Source organism: Carassius auratus, chromosome 26 (assembly GCF_003368295.1).
Source record: "Carassius auratus strain Wakin chromosome 26, ASM336829v1, whole genome shotgun sequence".
In the NCBI taxonomy this organism is placed as follows: Eukaryota; Metazoa; Chordata; class Actinopteri; order Cypriniformes; family Cyprinidae; genus Carassius; species Carassius auratus.
This window is the reverse complement of record NC_039268.1, coordinates 6,520,863-6,547,351: the sequence shown is the minus strand read 5'-3', so window position 1 is coordinate 6,547,351 and position 26,489 is coordinate 6,520,863. Positions and strand designations below refer to the sequence as shown.

The window sequence follows — 26,489 nt, the reverse complement described above, 5'->3', positions numbered from 1 at the left end:
ATGTGATTCCCCCAATACCCCCCCTCCCCCCCAAAAAAAAACAAACAAACAAACAAACAAAAAACAATAGAATGAGAATAATAAGTAATCAATCAAATTAAATTGATATTAACAACATTAATTTGGACTACAGAGTTGGCATAGAAGAACACAAAAGTGGTCTGTAGGTATTTACAGACAGTTAATGAGGCTCAAGGGGTTGCATGAGTGCAGTGAACTTTATAAATTCAGGTTGAGAATAATGTTAAAATATAACATTTTGAGTTTAGAAATATTCAATGATTTAAAAAACTGAAATGATACTTGAAAAATTAAACTAAATCTGCCATTAGGTGGTGGCAAGTTACTGATTTTATCACTGAATCATTCACTCAATTGATTTGTTCAAAAGGCTGAATCATTCAAGAACAAATCATGTCTTTATGAATGGATAATTTAATTGACTCATTGAAATGATTCATTTAAAAACGCAGATTCATTCGAAAACAATGCTGTGTTTGAAAGGAGATGTGCAGAGGTTCAGTTGTGCATTTGTTTGAAACTATTTTAGTTTACAAAATAGAGCAAAATCAGGCAATGTAAGTAACTTAATATTAACTTTTTGTTCATTGAAATCACTCATTGTTTTTATATGCCAACAATCCCCTGCTGTTACAGTTACATTAATGATAACATAGCCTAGCTATTTGTTACTTTGATGTTCCAGGTAACGCTACAATAGCATCAGCCTTGTTTTCTGTAATGTATAGGATAATATCAGCCTTATCTGGCTAATTTTCTGTCGTTTCGTTACAGTAATGTTATCGTTCCTGTAGTCTGTTATAGTAGCCTATCACCAGAAGCAGCTGCAGCTTTAGTGGCATGCTTACAAAAACACTGAAAGGGTAATCATTTCATATCTCCTTTTGTGATTCACATTAGTTAATTTCAAGCTTGCACACTCAATTCTGCACAATAACAATAGTCGTCAAAATGAAAACACAGACACCAGCAGCTATCCTTCCATCCATCATCTTCCGCTTATCCAGGGCTGGGTCGCGGGGGCAACAGTCTAAGCAGAGACGCCCAGACTTCCCTCTCCCTAGCCACTTCTTCCAGCTTTTCCAGGGGGACCCCAAGGCATTCCCAGGCCTGCCGGGAGACATAGTCCCTCCAGCGTGTCCTAGGTCTTCTCCGGGGCCTCCTCCCGGTGAGACGTGCCTGGAACACCTCCCTGGGAAGGTGTCCAGGAGGCATCAGAAATAGATGCCAGAGCCACCTCAGCTGGCTCCTCTCAATGTGGAGGAGCAGTGGCTCTACTCTGAGCTCCTCCCGAGTGACCGAGCTTCTCACCCTATCTCACCCTATCTAACAAGCTCATTTCAGCCGCCTGTATCTGGGATCTTGTCATTTCGGTCATGACCCACAGCTGAGAATAGGAACGTAGATTGACCGGTAAATGGAGAGCTTTGCCTTACAGCTCAGCTCCTTCTTCACCACGACAGAGGGGTACAGTGACCGCATTACTGCAGAAGCTGCACCGATCCGTCTGTCAATCTCACGTTCCATCTTCCCTCACTCGTGAACAAGACCCCAAGATACCTGAACTCCTCCATTTGAGGCAGGAACTCTCCACCAACCTGAAGTGGGCAATCCACCCTTTTCAGACTGAGAACCATGGCCTCGGACTTGGAGGTGCTGATTCTCATCCCAGCCGCTTCACACTCGGCTGCAAACCGTCCTAGTGTACGCTAAAGATCCTGGTCTGAGGAGGCCAACACGGCAACATCATCCGCAAAAAGCAGCGACGAAATCGTATGGTCCCCAAACCAGACTGTGCCTAGAAATTCTGTCCATAAAAATAATGAACAGAACCGGTGACAAAGGGCAGCCCTGCTGGAGTCCAACATGTACCGGGAACAGGTCTGACTTACTGCCGGCAATGCGAACCAAGCTCTAGCTCCGGTCGTACAGGGACCGATCAGCCCTAAGCAGGGGGCCGCCGACCCCATACTCCCAGAACACCCTCCACAGGATGTCGTGAGGAACACGGTCGAATGCCTTCTCCAAATCCACAAAACACATGTAGACTAGTTGGGCAAACTCCCATGAACCCTCCATCACCCTGGAAAGGGTATAGAGCTGGTCCAGTGTTCCACGACTGGGACGAAAACCACACTGTTCCTCCTGAATCCGAGGTTCCACTATCGGCCGAATTCTCCTCTCCAGTACCCTGGCATAGACTTTCCCGGGGAGGCTGAGAAGTGTGATCCCCTACAGTTGGAACACACTCTCCGGTCCCCCTTCTTGAAAAGAGGGACCACCACCCCGGTCTGCCAGTCCAGAGGTACTGTCCCCAAACGCCATGCGATGTTGCAGAGGCGTGTCAGACAGACTTGAGGTACTCAGGGCGGATCTCATCCACCCCGGTGCCTTGCCACGAGGAGCTTTTTAACTACCTCGATGACTTCAGCCCGGGTGATGGACGAGTCCTCCTCCGAGTCCCCAGCCACTGCTTCCTCAACGGAACACAAGTTGGTGGGATTGAGGAGATCCTCAAAGTATCCCCTCCACCGCCCGACGATATCCCCAGTTGAGGTCAACAGGTGCCCATCTCCACTGTAAACAGTGTTGGTAGGGCACTGTTTCCCCCTCCTGAGGCGTCAAACAGTTTGCCAGAATCTCCTCGAGGCCAACCGATAGTCTTTCTCCATCGCCTCACCGAACTCCTCCCAGGCCCGATTTTTTGCCTACACGACTAGCCGGGCTGCAGTACGCTTGGCCTGCCGGTACCTGTCAGCTGCTCCCGGAGTCCCACAAGCCATCCAGGCCCAATAGGACTCCTTCTTCAGCTTGACGGCATCCCTTACTTCCGGTGTCCACCACCGGGTTCGGGGATTATTGCCTCGACAGGCACCGGAGACCTTACGGCCACAGCTCCGAGCAGCCGCAGTGACAATGGAGATGGAGAACATGGTCCACTCGGACTCAATATCTCCAGACTCCCTCAGGATCTGGTCGAAGCTCTGCCGGAGGTGGGAGTTGAAGATCTCTCTGACAGTGGGCTCGGCCAAACGTTCCCAACAGACCCTCACAGTACGTTTGGCTCTGCCGAGTCTGTCCAACTTCTTCCCCCGCCATCAGATCCAACTCACCACCAGGTGGTGATCAGTTGACAGCTCCGCCCCTCTCTTCACCCGAGTGTCCAAGACATATGGCCAAAGGTCTGATGACACGACCACGAAGTCGATCATCGACCTCCGGCCTAGGGTGTCCTGGTGCCACGTGCACTGATGAACACCCTTATGCTTGAACATGGTGTTCGTTATAGACAAACCGTGGTTAGCACAGAAATCCAATAACAGAACACCGCTCGGGTTCAGGTCAGGGTGGCCGTTCCTCCCAATCACGCCCCTAAAGGTGCCTAGCTTCAGGGTGGGGCCCCGGCTGCGCCATGCTGGGCGACGTCTTGGTTCTTGATGTGTATGTTAACATAAGGGGTTTGTGAAGCAGCAGATACTATTACTATTTTTTTTTTTTTTTTTAAGTTGGTTGCAAATTACTTATTTTAGCTACATAAAAAAAAGTTAGTCAACTAAATTTGGTTATTTAAATGTAGATAAAATCAGTTGATTGCAACCACTTACCAAATCCAATTTATATATATTTCTTTTTTTCAGTGCACCTGTTTCCAAATAGGTCTATTAATTTAAATAACAAAAAGGAAATAAAAAAAAACACACAAACATGACATTTCTGAATAAATTAATTTTACACACTTTAGTTCTATATAATAGTGTATATTTTATGAAATATGAAGAGGAAATAAGCCTACGTGCTTTGAATGTGCTACATTAAGTGGTGTAGCCTAGTTTTTTGTTTTGAGTATACTGTGATTCCCCAATAACCCCCCCCCCCCCAAACAAGAAAAAGACAATGGAATAAGAAAAATAAGTTATCGATCAAATAAAATTAGTACTAACTAAATTAATTTGCACTACAGAGTTTGCACAGTGCACTACTGTATGCCACTGACATGGGCAGTATGAGTGTGTGTGAAAAAGAGAATTTAAGAGACCACAAATGAGTGTGTTATCACTAACCCCTGGTTAAAAATTTCTCATTTAGCAATCTCAAGTGTGAAAGCCCATATGTGTGCAAGAAAATAGCTAAGAACAACTTTATTAGTCTCTGAGTCCTTTCATGAAATCTGCAAGTAAACACTCAAAGCTACTGACAAAATCTGTACTGAGCTGCCTTCGGCTATTTGTGCCAAAAACTGAATATCTGAAAACACAAATATCTTCCAGCTGAGCCTTGTCAAACAATGGAGAATTACAGTATTCATGGCGAAGTGAATAGCTGTGGCAGCTAGTCCATTACATAACGGAAATGCCAGCTTAATTGCCTGTTAACGCAAGCTGCAGATGGCATTGAATGTTTGTCACAATCAAGTGCACCCAGAGGGATTTGCACTAATATTGCCAGTAACTAATCAGGTGCTCAGAGCTGCAGCTGTGGATTAGAATATAACATTTTGAGATTGGATGGACAGGATGTGATTTTATCCATCGGGAATTGGATTGTAAAAAGGTTTGAGTCACATATACCAATATGAAAGCAAATGGATGATGGGGAGCAGAAAAATAAGGAAAATGTATGGTACAAGTAAGAGTGTAGCATGTTTATCAGTTGATACATTTTTTGTTGTTTTTATATATACTGTATATTGAGATAGCATTTAATGTCAATACCTTTAAAATAATCTAGCATCATCTTTGGCGAAAAAAAAAAAAGTTTTCCTAATTTTCCTAATATTGTAGTTTGAATGGTTAATATTAATGCAATTGTGAGCCACTGAAAAGTTTTAACAAGTTGTCCCACGCAAGAAGGCGTTTTCTCTAATCCGGCCCTCAACCTAAAATGACCCCCATGATGTAGAGTATGTGTATTTTTTTTAAACCCAGTCTCATGAGATAACGTGTCTGTTTAAATTTTTTTTTTTTTTTTTAATTGGTGGCAAATTTGTATGACTGAGCATGAAAGTCCACCCCTAAACCTAACCCCTTAGTGGAGCTTAAGAAGATTATATGAACATTTATGAATAAATTTGTACAAATTATTAAGAATTCACCATCGCTTCACCAAAACCTAAAATAGTGTGTTGGAAATAGGACAGCTTCATAGTAAAATAGTAAATTGGTACCGGATAGTGCAGATGATCCTTAAATAGTCTGTGTTTTGCTTCCATTTTCTTTATGTCCCAGAGACTCATTCTTTTTAAAGATGCTACAGACTATTATTAGTGCTTTTAGTGCCTTTATTTTGGGCCCACCAAATTTGGGAAGAACCTTCATGGCATTAGCTGGGTCACACAGCATGTTATGTGTATAAATACTTCTGGAGTGTTCTTCTACTTTTTGCATTACTGTAGGGGACAACTGAAAAGTACATAGCAACTTAGTGAATGTATTGAGATTTTTTTCTTTTTTTGTCGGCAGTCTATGATCTGATGTCTTTTCTGACTTATAGTCTTATAGAGTGTCGGCTTCATCTAACCAAGACTTTATTCATTTGATATGTCAAGTTAAAAAGTTTAACGGTTAAAAATTAATATGGTATTCTAGGTCACATTAGGACCTCAAGTTACTAAGATTCAAATAGTGTTGACAACGTTTTCACTCCCTGAGTGTAGAATGTTTCTCCTGGCAAGTTATAAATCTGTCAGTGGCAAAGGGATATCGGACAACTGGATTTTATTTTTATGTCTAAATGCTCTCTCTCTCTCTCTCTCTCTCTCTCTCTCTCTCTCTCTCTCTCTCTTTAATCCATTATGTCTGCTCCCTGTTAGCCTCAGTGAACATGAGATGCACGTTATAAGTTATTGTAAGGAGTGTATGGAAATCCTCAACTCTTGCTATTCAGAAGTGGAGCACCATCATCAAAACCTCATCTCGACATAAATCCTATCTCTTATCTTGTTAACATGTATATTGGGAAACATTATTTAGTATTCATATGAGACAGATACAAATGCTATGGTGAGATTCCACCACACACATTCCACACCTCATGCTTCATGTTTGCAAATGTTGATAGTGTCGAGAGAGAGAGTGAAATATGTGTGTAATGCACTGTAAAATTAACACATCGCAGGCACATCGAGTGTATTCCTGGTGTCCAGACTGTCTGGTGTCAGTCAGAGTATTACTACATACTAGACACACACAGACGCCACACTTTCTAGCTGTTGACTGTCATGGATCCATATTAAGGACTATGTCTTCATTTGATACACAACAAACATGTTTAAAACAGAACAGGCCTATCCTCTATATCTGATATCAATCTGAGTAAATATAACCTGTACAAGTCAAAGAACTGCTAGATAAAAATTCACGGTCGCTAAACAGTTTAGGGACTTTAGCACAACAAGACAGTGCCGGCTAATAAATTAGCTTGCTTATATATAAGATCTAATTCAAACATCTATTTACTGTATGTAGATGAAAATGAATTGATTTTGAGATTATTAAGAATAGCTTGATGTGTTTTACAGGTGAAAGTGTCCTTCTTCAGAACACAGATCAGCGGAGATCTTCATCATGAATACAGGTAAGTCCAATATTTGTGTAAATTTTTTTACATTATAAATGTCTTTATGGTTTACAATTTAACAAGTTAATGCATCCTTGGTTAAATAAAAAAAATAAAACATTTGAATGGTAGGTAATCATTCATCGTTTAATTAAGTTTTTGCATTATCTTTGGTGCAATAATGTTGCATTAACAATGCATGTGCTTTGCTTTGTGTTTGTTTTGCATGTGTGCTTCTGCGTGTGCATGTGCAAACAAACATACTCCAGATAACGGAGGTTATGCTCATAAAAGAGCATCCCTGTCGCTCACTCTCTGGCCTGTGAAGAGGGTCCAGAGCTCACCCAACCTGTACACTGCTGCAGGTATCAGTAATGGAGCAGGGCTATCTAAGACACAGATCTTTAAAATAGACTTTCTAGAAGGTGTTATCTCATTTTGCTTAACGTTGTTTCATCTGCCTTAGTTATTTAAATGCATTTTCTCCCTGGTGTTCTATTTGCGTTGTTAGTTTGTTTTACATGTGTTCACTACATCTGTTGTGTTCCATATTTGTCATGCTACATTGGTTTATTTTTTCTTTTTTTTCTTAATTTTTTTATGAATCTTTTTATGGTCTGATGAGATGAGAACAGAAGTATTAGATTAAGGATCTTCCATGTTGTCAGTATACAGTATATGATCAAATTTAAAAGGAATAATTTGAAAGGCCAAATAAAAATTTCCTGTTTAATATGTTTTACTTTCTATTATACATAGAGTACATACTGTAAATGTTTAACATCTTTAAATTAAGCCTGTCAATTTACCAAGTTAATTTCAGGTCGTTATATTAATTGGGTCTTATCCCATATTTAAATGTAGTCATATGGTTTTTTTTTTCAGAGCATTTTAAGAATAAAGTTAATTTGTTTACACTTTGTAATCGATTGATAGCCCTAAATTAAATAAGAGCTTTTGATGCAATAATAATATACTATTGAAAACATAGCTTTCTCAATTTTCTCAAATTTTTCTGATTGAATGTAATCTATTCAAATTAAAAATGTGCCTTCTGAATTAAAAAAATAATGCTCAGTCTGCAGTCAGCTAGCTATATTGAATCCAATGTGTTGTAGAGTGTTCAGGTTTAAATTCAATCAATAAAACCATTTACCTTTTCAAAACACAAACACACACTCAATGATATTTTAACGTAAAAATAAAAAGACTAGCTGCAATTTTTCTGTGCTGATTGTTACAAGGATCCAGGCATTTTCTCGGTCATATTCTGCTGGTTATGTGAGTCTGATGAAAAAAGTGACATGCTGTCAAGACCTTCCAGAGATATGACAACACGTCTTTTAGTTTTGAAAAGCTGCTGGCCACAGACAGGCAGTCAAGCATTCATTCACAGATGCACAGTTGTACTCTTTTAATGCATGGCCTGGTTTGACAAAATACAGCAGATGTTTGAATAGCAACATGGAGACTTTGCCTTTCACTTTTACTTGTAATAGCCCATACAATGCTGCAACCTCTACATTAGGACAGCATGTGATCATGTATATGAACTGTTGTAAAGTATATTAGTTTTGTTCAAAATGTAAGCTCGTGTTCTTCCAATCTTTGAGTTTATATATTGTAGTTTTAATTATCATTATGAGAGTAGTAGGTGTTTCAAACTTTGTGTGGTCTTACTAGCGGTCTCTTTCTTTCCCTGTGTTCAGTAGCAGCTTCTGCTCTGTAATCTTCTTGTTCTCTGTATTTCTGCATCTCTCTTTTTAATCCCATATTGTAGTCATTATGCACAAATGGCAGGACCATCTCATGGTGTAATAAGCAAAATTAGACGTAACTAAAGAAAAAAAACAGCTTGGTTAACAGCTTAGTAGTTCAAAATATAGGCATAGCATAGGAGCAGGGTGCGATTTGCCGGAGGGGATGCGTGGGATTTCCCCCTTTCTGGTCAATGTATCCCTGCATCTGCATTGAGCAGACTTGCTCAATGTCCCGCCCACGGCGCTATCTGATTGGTTACAGCTCACGAGTAATAGCCTATAAACAATTGTGAGACGGTTGAAGCCGGTCCGCTGGACAGTGGAGTTGCCAACTTGGCGTCTTTGTCTAGCAAATCTAGCGACTTTTTGGGGAATCATTATTTAGTCTCTGAGACTCTCTGGTGCTGCCGCACGAGCGCGAGGTCTCTCTTTCCCAGCGCGAACCTCTCTCTCTGCATCTGCTGTGTTCAGCGAGCGCAGTGAGGAGCAGCACTTTTATTTAAAAAAAAAAAAAAAAAAAAAGACATTCTGTAAAGAGTCACTAACTCTATTTTACAAGCAAGTATAGCCAACATCAGTCACAGCACAACCACTGACTTTATCGTATGTGTATTTGATTTCATTAGTGCAGATTAATGTTTGAGAACTGGTGTAGTCTTAATGGACCATGTTTCAGTCATTATAATATTCATTCCGTTGTCTGACAAACAGAAACATTAAAATATAGTAATAAAAACAGTTTTATTGAGAATTAAATTAAATGGCTTAATTAAATTGCAGCATTTGAGCATAGGGAGACAATACAATAAGAAGCTTATAAGAAGTCATAAATATGCTAATTAGTTCATGACGTCATTTTGTTCATGTTCTCATGATTTATTTTTAGGAATTTAAATGTTTCAAAACCTTCCCCTCATCTGTAATTTTCACAAATCGCACCCTGCATATGAGTATTGAGTATTAAGGAGTATACAAGAGAATTTTGTCTTAGTTTCAATGGGTATGACATTTCTGCATGTTTTGTGTCTTTTGTTATATGTTTGTCTTGCTTTTCTCAGGTAATTCTATGGTGTTATCATGGTAAATGCATTTTTATGTTATATGTTTTAATGCATCTTTACTTTTCACAGGTAGTGATTCCCAGTCATCAGATTCAGGCAAGTGTTTGTTGTTGCATGTTTGTCTGTCTTCATTGATGTGTTTATATATATATATATATATATATATATGTGTGTGTGTGTGTGTGTGTGTGTGTGTGTGTGTGTGTGTGTGTGTGTGTGTGTGTGTCTTGTGTGTGTGTGTCTTGTATGTGTGTGTGTTGGGGAGGGGGTATTTATTTTTTTATTGTTTATTTATAAAAAAAAAATAAAAAAAAATGTGTGTCTGTGTGTGTAGATGCCTGGCGTTCACACAGTGTGTCTGAGGGGTTAAGGAATGGAGATCCCAGCAGTTCGTCCTTGACTGCTAAAGGCTTCCGCAGCATTAAACCAAACCTACAGGATAAAAAATCTCCGACACCGGTACATATTCATCTATAATATGTATATGTATATATATATATATATATATATATATATATATATATATAATATATATATATATATATATATATATATATATATATATATATATTAGTGCTGTCAAAATTAGCACGTTAACGCATTCGATTAATTTGAAATATTTAACGCGTTAAAAAAAAATAACGCAATTAACGCGGTTGCAGTTTTTTTTATTTCCAGTTGTGGCCTATGTGTGTTCAACGTGCAAAGAAATATGGATAAGACCAAGGAAGGACTTTTAGACGGAAAGTTTCAGTATAAAACTCTGCCGGATTACTCTTCAGTCTGCCACAAGAAACATTACTCTTCATTCAGTCTGCCACAAGAAACAGCAACATTAAAATCATGAACTCAAATGTCATTGTTTTAAAAAAAAAAAAACAATGACTGTAACAGTGCGTAAATCAGACCTTTCTGTAACGCTAACGTTAATAAGCTTAAACGAAAATAAATAAATAATTGTGTAGCGGAGTATTTTTTGTACACAGTGCCACGAACTGTCAATCACTCCTGTGCGCGCGCATCACTGTCCTCCTCAGCTGCAGCAACTTGCGCTCTCTCTCTTCATCAAGCTTTAAAACAAAAAGGGGACAAAAAGATCATATTGTCTTTGTGCATAGGCTATAGATTAATTAGATAAATGAATATCTAAATTTGTGCCTTGCCGTCTACGGTATTTTTTTAGAACTTAGAAAAAAGATGCTGCAGCCAATGAACAGCCAGCGGGGGCGGCAGGACGACTCAACCTCCGCAGACAGTTTTTAATGTTTATCAGACAATCAAGATCAAGATTTTGCTTTAGTATAACTCACAACGAGTTTCACACACCTTCTCCGGCCACGTTGAGTTGTTGACACTAAACAGTGGGAAAAGCGACACATGCGCTATTCACTTGTATAACTTAAGGGTGAATGGGTAATGTAGTTTCTGCTCTGGGTGGGATGAATTAGGAAGCTTGCATTGTGAAGGGCACTCTGAAAATCGGCAAAAAGATTAAAACCTCTATTAAAACAGATGTCCAAATGAGCGTACCGGTACGCTAAAAGCACGTTCTGGGCGCACGGAGAGGTGGCGGTACGCTCAAGAGCTATATTTGGAAGTGCCGGTACTGAGTACCTGTGCACTGGCCCACTTAAAGCACTGGCAATGACTATACTTTGGAATTTTTTTGCAGTCCACTTAGAATTCAACGTGGAAATCATTTTTGTTTTTTATTGGCATTGATTGTTTTGAAATTCAAATGGTACTTAAATGCCTGTGTTGCCTGTGTTAAATGCCTTTCAAGCCAACAGTTAATTTGGAGGATATTGATGGTTTATTGCAGGTATGTTGTTTACATGAGAAAATCTGTGTTACAAGTTAAACAAAAATTCCAATAAACAATCATATTTTGAATTTAAATAGTTTCTTTGTCTTGAGTTTACATTAATTATTTACATTTTACATTTACATATCCAAAAAGTTTCAGTCTTTTAATTGCGATTAATCGCGATTAATCGCGATTAATTTTAAAAAATTGTGCGATTAATTAGTTAATTTTTTTTAATCGATTGACAGCACTAATATATATATATTGTAATATATAAATATATTTTTTTGTAAATAAGCTATTAATGCATTCCTGCTTCTTTATCATACTGCTGTTAGATTTTTTTTTGCACCCTATTCATTTTCTTCTCACAACAAGCAATCCTCTGCTTTCATGTTATGTGCTACTTTGAAATGATTTTGCTTCACAACTGTTTGTATTAATATTGGTCATGCTCTTTTTCCAATATGATAAGGTCTTTCTATAGGATTCATATCAAGTGTGATTTTCTTGACCCCTAAAGCAGTTGATTTGAAATATCTCTGAGAAAATGTGCTTTATTTAAACTGACTTTACATATTTGAATTGACCTTTTCTCTATCAGGTCCCCTCGCCACCCCCTCGGAGAGAGAGCTATCACATGACCCCTAACCCCCCATCTTACAGTTCCCTTGCATTGCTGTCAGACACCTCCCTCTCTTCCCCACAGATTAATGAAGTCATTTCCTCAGGCTCTTACACCATCCAATCTAGTGCCACCTCCTCATACTCATACTCTAAGAACACCCGAACCTCCACTAGCACCTCTGGAGCCCCACTCGAGGAGCCCCCCTTGTCCCAACAGGCTAATGCTAACAGTTTTATCACTCGGGTTCTGGGGAACAAATTGTCATCCTCAAAATTCTCAAGCGACCTACTAAATGAAGCACCTAACAAGATGAACATGATTAAAACTGACCCTAAGTCTAAAACTAAGCCATCTGCTTCCCCACCTCAAAACCCCACTGCTACTTCTGAAACACACGTAGCTTCTCTCTCCGTCCAGTTAGCTCCTCGCAGTCCAGAACCTCAAGCAGAGGCCCAGTCAGGGCTTGAGACTAGATCCAGGACAAACGCAGTGGACCACGCTGACCCCATGCGAGCCCCTGTTGTACCACCAAGACCAGCAAGCAGTTTGGTGGTATTACTGTCATTTATTTACAGTGTTAATGTACACTTATACTACTGGTCAAAAATTTGGAATAATGAAAATTTTTAAAAGGCTGCATTTATTTGATTAAAACTACAGTAGAAGCAGAAATGTTGTAATAAATACCATTAAATATTTAAAACTGCTTTCTTTTTGAATATATTACTATGATGAGAAAGCTTCATTTTCAACAGCCATTTCTCCAGTATGCAATGTCATATAATCCTTCAGAAATCATTATAATATGCTGATGTTTTGCTCAGTTATTGTCATGTATTATTGGTATTCAGTTATTAATAATTGTATTATTATAATCTGTTTAAAACATGAACTCTCTGCTGAATGTTAAAGATTGTTTAAACAGAAAATTCAAATAAACAGCATTTCTTTGAAATAGAAATCTTTACACATTATAAAGTGGCTTTACTGTCACTTTTGATCAATGTAATGCATTTTTGTTGAATATAAGTAATTCATTATTTTAATAATTATTATTATTTTAAATCCGACTTACCTCCAACTATGGAATAGTAGAGTGTCACAGTTTCCACAAAAAAAATTGGCGGCACGTTTTTCAACACTGATAAAAATAAATGTTTCTTAATCACCAAACTATTTAAAATTATAATTTAAAATTCTAATAATATTTATGAATTTTACTATATTTTTCAGCGAATAAATGCAGCCTTGGTGAAATCTTAATTATTCCAAATTTTTTGAGATTTTGGTGTCTCTATTTCTTACGGTATACTCATTGAGTGTGACCCATTTAGCATTCATTCATCTTCATCTGAAGTGAACATACACAGACAGCTTGATGAAAGAACGTGTGTTTACTGCTAATTACTATATTATTTTATTTTTCCAGCAACCTTTTATTCCTTCCCACAGTTCCACTTGTTTTTCTTCACTCAACATGGTTCAATCCGCCTGTGCCCGTATGTCACTTCTTGCTCACCGGCTTTGCTTTATGTTCACTTTCAATTCTTGTCTTCCTTCCCTTTTATTCCCTCACACCCTCCTCCATCAGCGTGAGTTTTCCCCTGTAAGAGGGAGCACCGGGCCGTTCTCTTCTGGACCGCCCTCCCCAGACCCTTCAGCTCGCCGGTCACCGTATAGCCGGGCCAGTCAGGATTCCCCTGACTTCCTCTCAGGGTTATTGCCCAAAGCCCTGTCACCAACACCCTATACCCCTCTGGAACGTTCTGGGCTAATGTCGGCCTCACCTGCCCCGTCACCAGTAACCGTGTCAGCGTTGAGTCATTATTCATCATCCACAGCTGGGCTGGAGGAGCTGCAGATCTGCGGCATGGACTCCTCCCCTGCAGGCACACCCACCCCATCCCCCACACTCAGCCATGCCTCCAACGTCCCTGACGAGCTTCCTACCGCCCCGTCAACTGCCATGGGCACTAACGTAACTATCACGCTCAACTGGCACACCTCACTCCAGTCTGGTGTCATGTTTGTTTGAATCTGCTCGTATTTGTATGTCCTCAACTAGTCTTTCAGCACTGTTGAATGTCTAACTTTGAGTCACATGCTTGAATGTGTCAGCTTACAGCAGGTGGCTGCTTTGTCTTTTGTTTTACGCTTGATTCTCACTCTGTTTTATGTATTCGGTATTTCATTGTATGATATGTATGTTGTTTCCCATTTAAAGTAAACATGCACACATAATGTGACATGTTTTAAAATGAAACAGTATTAAAAACTGTGTCTGGAAAAACGGATACTGTGTATATATATATAGAGAGAGAGAGAGAGTCTGTAAGATGTTTGGTGTTTTTAAAAAAAGAACCTTACATGAGGCTGCATTTATTTGATCAAAAATATAGTTTTTGTACAAAATATAATTTAATATATTTTAAATAAGCTATATTTTTAGCAGCCAGTCTTTGGTATTGATTATTATATTCTAATATGCTGATATGGTGCTCACAAAACATTTATTATAAATATGAGTGTTTATAAGAAGATTTGCTGCTCAATATTTTTGTTGAAACCCATGATGCATTTTTAAAGATGCTTTGATTAGATAGAAATATAAATATCTTTACTGTCACTTTTGATAAATGTAATGCATTCTTGTCAAATAAAATTATTCCTGTCTTATAAAAAAATAAATAAAAAAATAATAAAATCTTTCTGAACACAAACATTTAAATGATAATGTATATATAATATTTCATACTATATATTAATAGAAGTATGAAGTCCAGGTATGCGTATGAAGAAAGAGGACAGTTTAATTTTATGTAGACTCTAGAATTTTCTATTTCTCCTTTCATGAAGTCTGTTTGAGATTAACATTTGCATTTTATATTGCTGCTGTTGACTGAAAACTTGAACTTCTTTGGAATATGAATGTATAATGATACCATATTCCAGTGTTAACACTCTTTCTTACATAGATTGTCCTGCACTCATTATATACTGAAGGTTCTTTCAAAGTGTGTTTGTTGTCATGTAGTCTAACAGTTTTTCAGTTACCTCTTCATGTGTCATCCATCATTCAACTTATGTTACTGCAGAAGCACCTTTATCTTTTTTGTAACAAGAGTTTTCCTCAGTAATGCATTTATTATACATTATACATCTATTGTACAGTATCTTTTGATGTGTGCTCTTGTGTCTTGCATTTCTCATTCTTCTAACTTCTTATTGTCCCATAGCTGTCCCCCACTCATACTTGTTTGACATAAAGTGACTCTACAAATAACATATTTCCATCTCTTGTAAACTGATTTATTTTTTATGTTGCCTAGGGTCAGATGGCAGTGAACGGAAGCTCTCAATCTCGGAGGCCCTTTTCTCCGCCTGTGTACCCGCCTCCACCCCCAAACCTCAGCCCTGGCCTGGTAAAGATCCAGCAGGGTCGTAGTTCAGGTGAGAGGAAAGTCCCACACAGACCTCTGGCTAGTATTGCAAAGCAGAGTTTGGACCACCAGCCGAACATTGCTTATTCAGGCCTTAAACCGCCCACTTAGACTGGAATAGGATGTCTCACCCACATGTAAAACTAGTTTTTATATGTGATGTAGACTAGACATAAAAAGAGAGATAGTAACTGCATCAGATAAAATCTGTATGAAAATAGCCTAGTAGATACTACTTTATGTTTGAAACTTACCTCACGACTATTTGGCATTATGCGATAGTAACATGTCCATGGCACTCTAAAATCTTGCCGGACATAGTAGATCATCCAGGTACTTTTGCATATTTTATTTTAGAATACCGTTTAAACACTCTTTGGTGTAATGTTTTTTGCATACTCAATGGTATGTAAGTAAGCCTATTTGGACACGTTTTCTAAAAAAAAATATTTCCTCAATTGTCTTTTTGTCCTTCTATTGATTGAGTCCTAGTTTTGGTGTTCTAAAATAATGGATTTGTAATGCACAATTCTTGTTAGTGGATGCCAGTTAACGGTGCAGTCCAGTCCTCAGGATATGATGCATTTGCATCCATTAGGCCAGACCGGTGCAATCAATACCTGAACAGAGGGAAACTGAGGAGAGGCAAAGGTCTGACTCGGATTTGCTTAGGAAGGCAAATTCATACTATTGTTGAAGTGGTTTAAAGAAAAGATGCTGACAAAAAGTTTGCTTTAGTGTTTCCTCATGTCACTGTCTTTGTGCTAGTGCTAACTTAGCATAGGTGAAGGAATAAAAGTAGCTGTCTCATTTATGCTGTGTCATACATATTTCATAGTTCAGGGTGCTTAGTCAGGGTGAGAGATTGTGCCATGTCAGTGTTCCTGCTCTATTAAATTAGATTTGACTGTGACTGTCCAGCTCAGACTTATGTCACTATATATATATATATATATATATATATATATATATATATGACACTGTGACATTGACACTGTGTAATATTTTCCATGATTATGCCATCTCATAAAATTTTGGGAAACATAATAGATTGCTTTCATTAAAGGCAGTTTTTGATTGCTTAGTGTGACATTCTCACGGATATCAAATTAGTTGCCTTTCTGATTAATAATAGCATACAATGAAGTACTGACAGTAACAAATTTTGAGTCCTGCAGTGTGGCTGTAGCTATGGCAGCAGTCTAATGAACAGCCAATAGCAGCACAGCAATCAATGATGCGTGTGTGAGGGAGAGATGTTTAGTTGAAAAGGTTGATACTAAGTAGTGCACTGTCTACCCTCTCTGTTACCCAGGAACTCACTGAGGTCACAATTTGACAAGAATCAATTGCACAGCACTTTTTTAAAACTCTTTTTATCTCTCTCTTTCTCTCTCTCTCTCTCTCTCTCTCTCTCTCTCTCTCTCACACACACACACACACACACACACTCAGAGGGTTCAGAGACGGTGAAGAGAGAGACCATTGTCTCTGGTCAGACAGTGGTCAGTAGCTCTGTGCCCATTGCTCGTTTCTCAGAGGAAGAGAAGAAGGTGTCCATCATAAAAGCTCCCCATTACGAAGGCATTGGACCAGTGGATGAGTCAGGCATTCCCATCGCCATCCGAACGGTGAGTGATATTCCAGACATTTTTAAGGGAACTGACAAAAATGACAAATTAAAAACAACTACACTTTAAAAAAGATCGGCCTTATTGCTTAATAAAATAAAGATTATTGAAGTACGGTTTACAAATAAATACTATTTTAGTTGGTCTACTTAAAAATTGCATTTTCAATGTGTTATTGCTGTTCCTTTGTTATTATTTGTGAATTTTGCAAGCAAATTTGGAGTGAAAATTATTACAAAGTAAATTTTCCAGTGTATTTTGCTCCTTTAAATTTATTTCACCCATGTTTCACTGTAGCCACAGTTCATTATATATATACACTTAAATGTATACACAGTTTTGCCATTAATGTGTCATGATGACACTTTAGTGAAGTATTTAGTGATTTTTTATTTTATTTTCTTTTGTCTAAAGTTATGAATGATATATTTACAGATGAGTAATTTGTCAAGTTACATATGTATGTATGTTGTGACAAAGGACTGTCTTTAGAAATGAGTCTGTAGCCCCTTTCATACAGTAATACCAGTAAATTGCCGAAAAATTACCAGAACGACTTTACCGGTAAATTCATTGTGCAAAATGTGCTGTTCCCAAAAGACATTTTGTGTTTTTTTTTTCTTCAGAAAAGCACCATTCACCCATCCATTCCAAAATACCGGTAAATTCTGTGACATCATTAAAGGGTTAGTTCAGCGAAAAATGAAAATTATGTCATTAATGACTCACCCTCATGTCGTTCCAAACCCGTAAGACGTCCTTTCTTTTTCGGAACACAGTTTAAGATATTTTAGATTTAGTCCGAGAGCTCTCAGTCCCTCCATTGAAACTGTGTGTACGGTATACTGTCCATGTCCTGGAAGGTAAGAAAAACATCTTCAAAGTAATCCATGTGACATCACAGGGTCAGTTAGAATTTTTTGAAATATCGAAAATACATTTTGGTACAAAAATATAAAAAACTACAAGTTTATTCAGCATTGTCTTCTCTTCCGTGTCTGTTGTAAGAGAGTTCAAAACAACAGTTCAATGATAGCCGGTTCGCGAAGGAATCACTCGATGTAACCGGATCTTCTTGAACCAGTTCACAAAATCGAGCTGAATTGTTTGAAACGGTTCTCGTCTCCAATAAGCATTAATCCACAAATGACTTAAGCTGTTAACATTTTTAATGTGGCTGACATTCCCTCTGAGTTCAAACAAACCAATATCCTGGAGTAATTCATTTACTCAAACAGTACACTGACTGAACTCCTGGAAGAGAGAACTCAAGATGAACACCGAGCCGAGCCAGATAATGAACAAAAGATAAACTCGTTCTCGACGGTTGCATCAGTTTTCGGATCACCAGTAGTGATGGGAAATTTGGTTCTTTTCCGCAAACTGATTCTTCTGGACATTTCGATTGAATAAACCGGTTGAAGAAAACAGTTCACCGGTTCTTTTGCACTCGACGTAATGATATCATTGTTGACGATTGACCTTTATTCAAGCCTTCGGTTTAACCGCGCTCATAACATTAGCACAGAATCAGTTCAGAATCAATCACCAAAAGAACCAGTTCAGTTCAGACGCTCTGTCCAGTTGGTTCAGATGCTCTGTGTGTCAGTCTGCTTCATGATGAATCACACAACATATGCGCAGTATCATCAGCTCCTCGGTTCTCGAATTGGTTCAAGAAGATCCGGTTACATTGAGTGATTCGTTTGCGAACCGGATATCATTGAACTGTTGTGTTTTGAACTCACTCACAAAGACACAGAAGAGAAGACAATGCTGAATAAAGTCATGGTTTTTGCTATTTTTGGACCAAAATGTATTTTCGATGCTTTAAAATATTCTAACTGACCCTATGATGTTACATGGACTACTTTGAAGATGTTTTTATTACGTTTCGGGACATGAACAGTATACCGTACACACAGTTTCAATGGGGATGAATGGTCAGTATTTTTGTTGATGTTACATTTTTGTTTAAAATTTTTGCATTCATGCAAATGTTTTTGTTGCAGAGATATGGTAATAGACATCGTAAGAGTCGATGACGTGCTTCATCACATGTGTCCTCGGCGACACTAGTTTGGGGTTGCTCTGAATTCAAGCTACTGTTTAGAGCAGTGGTTCTCAACCTTTTTTTTTTTTTTCACTGAGCTGCACCATGGTCAAAGTGCAAGACTCATGGGCCGCATGCATATCATTTAAATATTATGTCACCGATACAGACCAACCAGCTTTATAATTATTATAGCCTAAATATTATGATATCTAATCGATTACATTCATTTAAATAAATATATAAATAATTATGCTCACCATTAATAAAACACATGATGCTGTCGGGAGCTGACCAGTTGAGTGAAATTCGGATTGAAAGGAGTAATAGCACAATGAAGTTGTAAAATGCAGTCTGTAAGACGCACGACATTGCAGAAAAGATGCGTTCACTAATGTAGCCTATGCTGATCCAAATTAATATCAAAAAGTCTATGTGCCGTCAGCACAGATGAACAGTTCTGCATTCAAATTGTTCAAAATGAGTTCAAAAGATGGTGCAAAGCACCGGCAAAAGTAATTACCATGAATGTGACAGGGGGAAATAGTAATGAGATATTTGAATTATTTACTAATAAACTAGTGTTTTCTGATTCTGTGTCGCAAGGATGAAGTTGCCTGACTCAACATCTTTTTCTATTTGTTTTATTTCGTTAAGTAGTAACTTAAAGCTTTCTATAGATTGGACTATAATATTTTATCATATGTTACTGCATTACTAACAGTTCCTCTCAGATGTCGACAAATTTCTTAATTCGCCCAAATAAGGAAAACCGCTTTAATTTCACTGTTTCTCCAGTTGGATGACATTTATTTTATTTTTGTAAACTGTGCTTGAATGCGTCACATTTTTATGATTGGCCCAGATTAAATGTCTTATGTAACCGCGTTCCAATCTCGTACGTGCTCATACCGATAATTTTCCTTCTGCGTTCTCACACAGCAGAATTTTCTATTTACTGGTAATGTTACAACTTCTCATACCGGTAAGTTGCCAGAATGAATTTACCGGTATTTTTTTAAAGATCCTGTTCACACATGATCTCTTTACAGCAATTGATCGGTAATTTTAAGGAAAAGTCTGCATGTGTGAAAGGGCTTATTGAATCATTCATTCAACTGATTAGTTCAAAACACAGATTCATTTACGAAAAAGACATCTGTTTGTTGCTCAGAAGACGTGAGTGGCTTTGACTTCATTTGGAAATATTTTTGTAGTAATAATTCCATATATTGAACTGTTAACATGTACTAGCAATGAGATTTAGAGTTGATGGTGCTCTACAACATGAAGGCACATAAAATAAGTGATAAGCAGTAGAATATTCTGTCAATATTTTTTGGGTTTATATTTAATATAAACCCCAAAAATATTGGCAGATTATTCTACTGCTTATCGCGCTTGTGACTGGTTAATACAAAAACTGAGATTTACATGAGGTTTTATTACTTGTTGCCTTATCAAAACAAAATAAAACAATCTTTCTTTCTTTCTGAATGTTTTTAAACAGCACAACATCTGTTCACTCTCACTGTTCAGTTTAAAACAACAGACAAGCTGTCATCTGTTTTGAGGGCATTTTTCTTAATTTGTGTTTAAGTTATTTTGACATTTGATCCTCTTACTGTGGTTAGAGGAATGCTTCTGAGTTCTCAGCAGTTCAGACTGTCTGTGAATGTGTGTGTTTGTGAGGGGAAGAGAACATTCCTGGCTCTTTCCTGGAAGGTTACTATGATACTCCCTGTCTGTCTCTCTCACTCTGTGCTCTGGTGATTTTGTTGGTTGTCAGGTAATGACAAATGCTGTTAGCTGTTTGTGCGCTTAACCGGCAAACTGACAAGGCAAATTGCACATGCTGTGTGTGTGTGTTTTTGTGTGTGTGTGCTTCTATTTAGACTGTGGACAGACCCAAGGACTGGTACAAGACCATGTTCAAACAGATCCACATGGTTCATAAAGCAGGTGAGTGAGTGGAAGGACACACTAAAACGTATCCTGCAGTATTCATTTCGGATGACTCACAAACACACACTTTGATTTCATTTCTGTTTAATGTTTTCACCAGATGATGACTATGCAGACACATACAATGCAACATACGCTGTCATAAACGATGGTAAGTTCTGATATTAACTTTCATATCTGCTTAATCCAACACATGTATGTAGTAAAAGTTTAAATCATGTCTGTGTTCCTTTATATAAGAATGGTTTTATATATACGATGGTGGGGTATACACACACACACACTCACACACAGGCCACTTTATTAGGTATACCTTGCTAGTACGGGGTTGGACCCCCTTTTGCAACTGCCGCTCACTGGATATTTTCTCCTTTTGAGTTGCTGCCATGTGATTGGCTGATTAGCTATTAGTTAGCAAGCAATTAAACAGGTATACCGATTAAAGTTGCCAGTGAGTGGATAATGTACTATGTACAATGTATGTTTTCATCAGCCATTGGTCCAGTCTGCAATGTCACATGATGCTTCAGAAATTCAAATATGTATATTTATTATCACTGATGAAACTGTTGTGCTGTTCAATATTTTTTTGCAACCTGTGATACTTTTAGCTTTAATTATTTGATTAATAAAAAGTTAAAAAGAACAGAATTGATTAAAAATATAAATAATGTCTAACAATATAAGTCTTTACTCTCACTTTTTATCAATTTAACACATCATTGCTGAACAAAAGTATTAATTTATTTAAAAAAAAAAAAAAAAATGTACTGACCCCGTACTTTTGAGTAGTAATGTATATTGTAGCACAACACATTTCTATTTTGAATAAACACTGTTCTTTTTAACTTTTTTATATTTCAAAGAATCCTGAAAAAGCTTTCATTGGTAATAAATCAGCATATTTCTGAAGGCTCATGTGACACTGCAGAACAAAGTAATGATGCTGAAATTCAGTTTTGATTCACATGTATAAATTATATTTTAAAGTATATTAAATGTTATTCTAAATTGCAATAATATTTCACAAAATTACATTTGTTTTCTTTTTGATCAAATAGATATAGCCTTGATGAGTATAAGAAAATTCTTTAAAAACATAAAAAATCTTACTGATCCCAAACTTCTTAAAAGCAGTATCATTTTATATTATTGCATTACATTCTATATTGTGCATTTCTAAAAAAAAAAAAAATATATTTTTTTCTTTAAAATAAGCAATTTTGTTTCTTATTATATTACATTGTTAATATATTTTTATATAAATGCAGACTTGATGAGCATGAGCAGAAAAACTTACCAACCCCAAAATTCAGATGTGTACAGTGTACAGTCATATGTTAATATTTAGCTGTAATGTCCAAATATGTATAGCAACTGTACATTTGTTTTCTTGATCTATTATATGACTCTGAATATTGTGCTTCTGTTTTAGAAAATTACCCTCCTGTCCATGCCCACCCGCCCCCTCGAACGCACACCTACCGGCCTCTCTCTAGAAATACCTCAGACACGCCAGACGGTGCCGTCCACCGGGAGCTCTCGCCATCTCCCGTGCCCCCTCCACCCCCTCCGATGCCCTCTCTCCTCCAGCTCCGCTCACGAGACATGGACAGAGAGAAAGAGTTCTCGCACGACCCGTAAGACTCCTGACATCCTGAGCTACACTGTAAAAGAGTGCATTTTGCAAGAAAATACTATTGCAGTGTTTAAACTTCAAAATTGCGTGTTTAATTCAAGGGGTTAATTGTCATTTCTCTGTAATTGTTTGTGATATTTCTGGTTAAAAATTCTGAAAATTTATGGTTAAAAAGTTTCAAAGTAAACCCTGTGCCACATATGTTACAGTGTACTGGCTTCTGATTGGTTAAAAACAACTCTGATTGGTTCTTATTCTCATCTATAGAAATGAGTGGGGTCCTCCAGATCGAAAAGTGGACACACGTAAATACCGAGCAGAACCACGGAGCATCTTTGAATATGAGCCTGGCAAATCCTCAATCCTTGAGCAAGAAAGGCCTGTGAGTAATCTTATTTAATTGAATCATTATATCTAAGTGATTCTTATTCATACATTTAATTTAACCTGCTGTAAAAATCCTCACATAACATGGACCCAAGGTTGCTAAGGTCTAAAGGCAATCCTGTTTCATTTTACTGTAGAGTAATTCAGTGCTGTTCCAGTCTGTTTAATCACAAAATCAAACATACAGGGTCAGGCTCTTGTGAAGATTAGACTTTAAATTGCTATGTCAGCAGACTTGCCTTTTGAAAATGTTTAGTTCTATGTAAAGCCAAATGTGTGTCCCAGAATCTGTAAAAAGTTTTGAAGAAGTAGCTCACCAAAAACTATTTACTCACCTTCATGTTGTTCCAGAACTGTATGATTTGCTTTTTTCTGTGGAACAGAAACACGTACATTCAAATATGACACATCAAACCAGTTCTTTTTTAACCATGTTACTGGTTCTCATGTTTCACATTGATGTCATTAATATCTACGGTGCCATATTTTCAGTAAATAAAGTGGAGTAAATAGAGTGTGGTCTGTTTCTCAGACAAAGCTATCATTTGACCTCAAAACGATGTTTCATGCATTAAATAAATATTTATTAATATAATTAATAATTTAAAGATTTTTTTCTTTCTTTCTTTAGTTTCTGTATGTTTTATGTTGACACTTTTTGTGCTTCTCTCTTTGTCGTATGTTCACAGAACCATTCAAAAATATGTGTCAGTAAGATTTTTTATATATATATAAGTGGTGGGCCGTTATCTGCGTTAACGTGCTGCGTTAAAGTGAGACACTTATCGGGCGATAAAAAGAATATTGTTAATGTTAATCTATTCTCAAAGTTGGGTTGGGAGCTGTGTCTACACTACGCGAGCTTTGATGACTTTCACCTTGATATTTTAGCGCAGATGTATACCTAGCCAAATCTGTAGGGGGGCGAGAACAAGTTTTTAAACCTGTGTGTATGCCTACTATGAAATTAGCACATCAAACATGACATGCTAACATGGATGCAGCTAAGATGCCGCGGGGTTTGCTTCTGGGAAATGATTTTTTAAAATAAGCTTCCCAATGGAAACCTCGACAAGACGCACGCCTGTTTCACACATAACCCGTCTGCAGTGCGTATGCGGTCCGTGTGCGTTTCGTATGTGGTGCAGAAGCAGCTCATACTCATTGTGCTTTCAAACAGGACGCGTTTGCAGTCTGCTACTCGGTACATGAACGATCGCTGCACTGCTGCAGATGCACCGCTCCAGGAACGCACTGACGGACTGCAACCGCGTGAATGCTGGAATCCGTTTACATGGGTGCGTAAAAAAATACGAAACGCATATGCACTGCAAACGGATTATGTGTGAAACAGGCGTAAGGTTGTTTGCACCTTGTGCAGTGTGGAATTAGTTTACAGCTTTCTCAAGCAGTTTGTGATGCATTTTGGAAACAGGAGATGAGCCCCTGGTCTAATGCACCACCTGTCTTGAGAAACCCGTTTTCAAAGACTTAACGTTACTTTTAGTCATTATTTTATTTGGGTAGCACACATATTCTGAATGCCTTCAGCAGAATTCAAATGAGTCATTTTAATCTAGATTAATCTAGATTAATTCCAAGATTACAGTGAGATTAATCTAGATTTAAAAAAAATAGTTTATGCCCACCACTAATATATACATATATATATATATATATATATATATATATATATATATTCAGCAAGCAGTTAAATTAATTTAAAAAATATAGTAAAGAAATTGATAATGTAACAAATATTTGTTTCAAATATGAATCACGGTTTTCACAGAAATATTAAGCAGCAACTGTTCAGTGTTATTTCTGTTTGATTATATGACACTGAATACTGGATTAATGGCTGCTTTGCCTAAGGAATAAAATGCAGTTTAAAACACATTTAAATAGAAGACACTTCATTTACTGTACATTGTGGTAATATTTTACAATGCTATTGCTACTGTCTTTCAAAAAAAACTTACTGACCCTAAACTTTCGAATAGCAATGTACAGTAATTACATTGCCATCCAGTCTTATGAAAACTCTCAATTTCATTGTAGCCGGTACAGCTGTTTGAGGATCGCATTATTAAGGTGTTGCAGGCCTATCTTACTCTTTACTACAGAGTCAAACTGCAATTTTGCAGCCTGCTGATTGGACATGTGTTAAAGCTGTGTTTTCCTTTTGTTTCATGGGTCGTTTGACCAAATAATGGACCATCAGCCATGAGTTTGCTTATCATGAGCAATGTGGTGCTGCAGCACCCTTACGAAAGGAAAATATATTTACCAATATATTTCTTAAAATGTATTGTGATATATTGCAATATATTATTTTCCCTTTTTATTTTCTAATATTTTATATATTTGAATACATTTAATAATATATTTATGATACATATATTATATAATATATTGCAAAATATACAAATGATTGCCGCTTTCAATATATTGCAATATATTGGAAAAAATAAATATATATATAAGAATATATGACAGATATATTACATGATATTTTCCAATATACTGCAATATATTTTTGCTTCATAAGGGCAAGCTTTCTTTTCCTTTGTGTATTAGTTCATGTAGTTAGTAAAATATAGGTAAAGGTTTGCTCTAAAAGCAGTCAGTTAGAGCCGTTGTGCTGTGGTCATGATGGGGACAATGCAGTTTTTAATTTTCCAGCAATACAGTGTGTCCCAAACTCCCCTAACAATGTCTCATTCTTTCATTCTGTTTGTCTAATAAAGCAAGACAAATGAAATGCCTTAGTAGAGGAGTTCCCTCAGTGTTTTATGTCTCCTTTGAAAGCAGTTGAACTTTTGTTTTGCAATGCAGATGTAAAATGCTTGAAGAGTGTCAGACAAAGCGGGACAGTGACTCAGTTTAGGGAACAATGAGATAGAAATGTCAGCAGGTTGAATCATTGCACTGCCCTCAGCACAAACACAGTGGATGTGACGGTAGATGTCCAAAGTGGCAAAATGAGTGGGCAGCTTTCTCAGCATGTACAGTCATAGCTTGAGGAAGAGAGAGAGACTTTAGAGAGAAGAGGGGAAGAAGCACAATGTCTCCCCCTATTGGACATGTCTGAGAGGCACACTCATATCACACAGAACAACATTCTTCAAAATATCTTCTCTCTTGCATAGTATAAAACATATTTGGAAAAAATGTAGTAACAAAATAGTTTAAGTTCCTATTGAATTACCAGTGTATTTTTACTCCATATCTTGGAGGTCAATGGGCCCTGAAATTGTTTGGTTACAAACATTTTTCAAAATATCTTCTTTTATGTTCCAGGTGTTATGAGGCATGTGTTTTTGGAATCTCTTTAAGTCTTATTAATAGTTATGATTTGTCATTACACATTTTGTGTGTGTGACAGAAAGAGTGTTGATGACCCACAACATCTTCCTCCTCTGTTCTTTGCTCACCAGTCCTTCCAGCACATTTTGGTCCTCCTAATCCTGATTTCCATATCTCTTTCCCTTTCATTGTTTTTCTTCTTTCCCTGACCTCTTCTTTTCTATGTTGCTTCT

The 26,489-nt window shown here is 37.5% G+C and overlaps 1 protein-coding gene across 14 annotated transcripts in view; it reads left to right on the top strand.

Annotated features, from left to right (window-relative positions):
• The window catches only part of LOC113044175 (sorbin and SH3 domain-containing protein 2-like), a 76,665-nt gene that overhangs the window by 32,604 nt on the left and 17,572 nt on the right, over positions 1 to 26,489 (top strand). For 11 of the 14 annotated variants that reach the window (XM_026203883.1, XM_026203870.1, XM_026203875.1 and 8 more), the window contains exons 2-12: positions 6,539 to 6,594; positions 9,467 to 9,493; positions 9,732 to 9,856; positions 11,809 to 12,384; positions 13,424 to 13,810; positions 15,162 to 15,282; positions 16,728 to 16,903; positions 20,852 to 20,918; positions 21,022 to 21,072; positions 22,357 to 22,561; positions 22,828 to 22,942. In XM_026203883.1, coding sequence (XP_026059668.1) covers positions 6,585 to 6,594; positions 9,467 to 9,493; positions 9,732 to 9,856; positions 11,809 to 12,384; positions 13,424 to 13,810; positions 15,162 to 15,282; positions 16,728 to 16,903; positions 20,852 to 20,918; positions 21,022 to 21,072; positions 22,357 to 22,561; positions 22,828 to 22,942 — 1,860 coding nt within the window. In that variant the 5' untranslated portion in view covers positions 6,539 to 6,584. The remainder of the gene's footprint in view (positions 1 to 6,538; positions 6,595 to 9,466; positions 9,494 to 9,731; positions 9,857 to 11,808; positions 12,385 to 13,423; positions 13,811 to 15,161; positions 15,283 to 16,727; positions 16,904 to 20,851; positions 20,919 to 21,021; positions 21,073 to 22,356; positions 22,562 to 22,827; positions 22,943 to 26,489) is intronic. The other 3 variants (XM_026203880.1, XM_026203879.1, XM_026203881.1) reach the window with 3 other exon arrangements.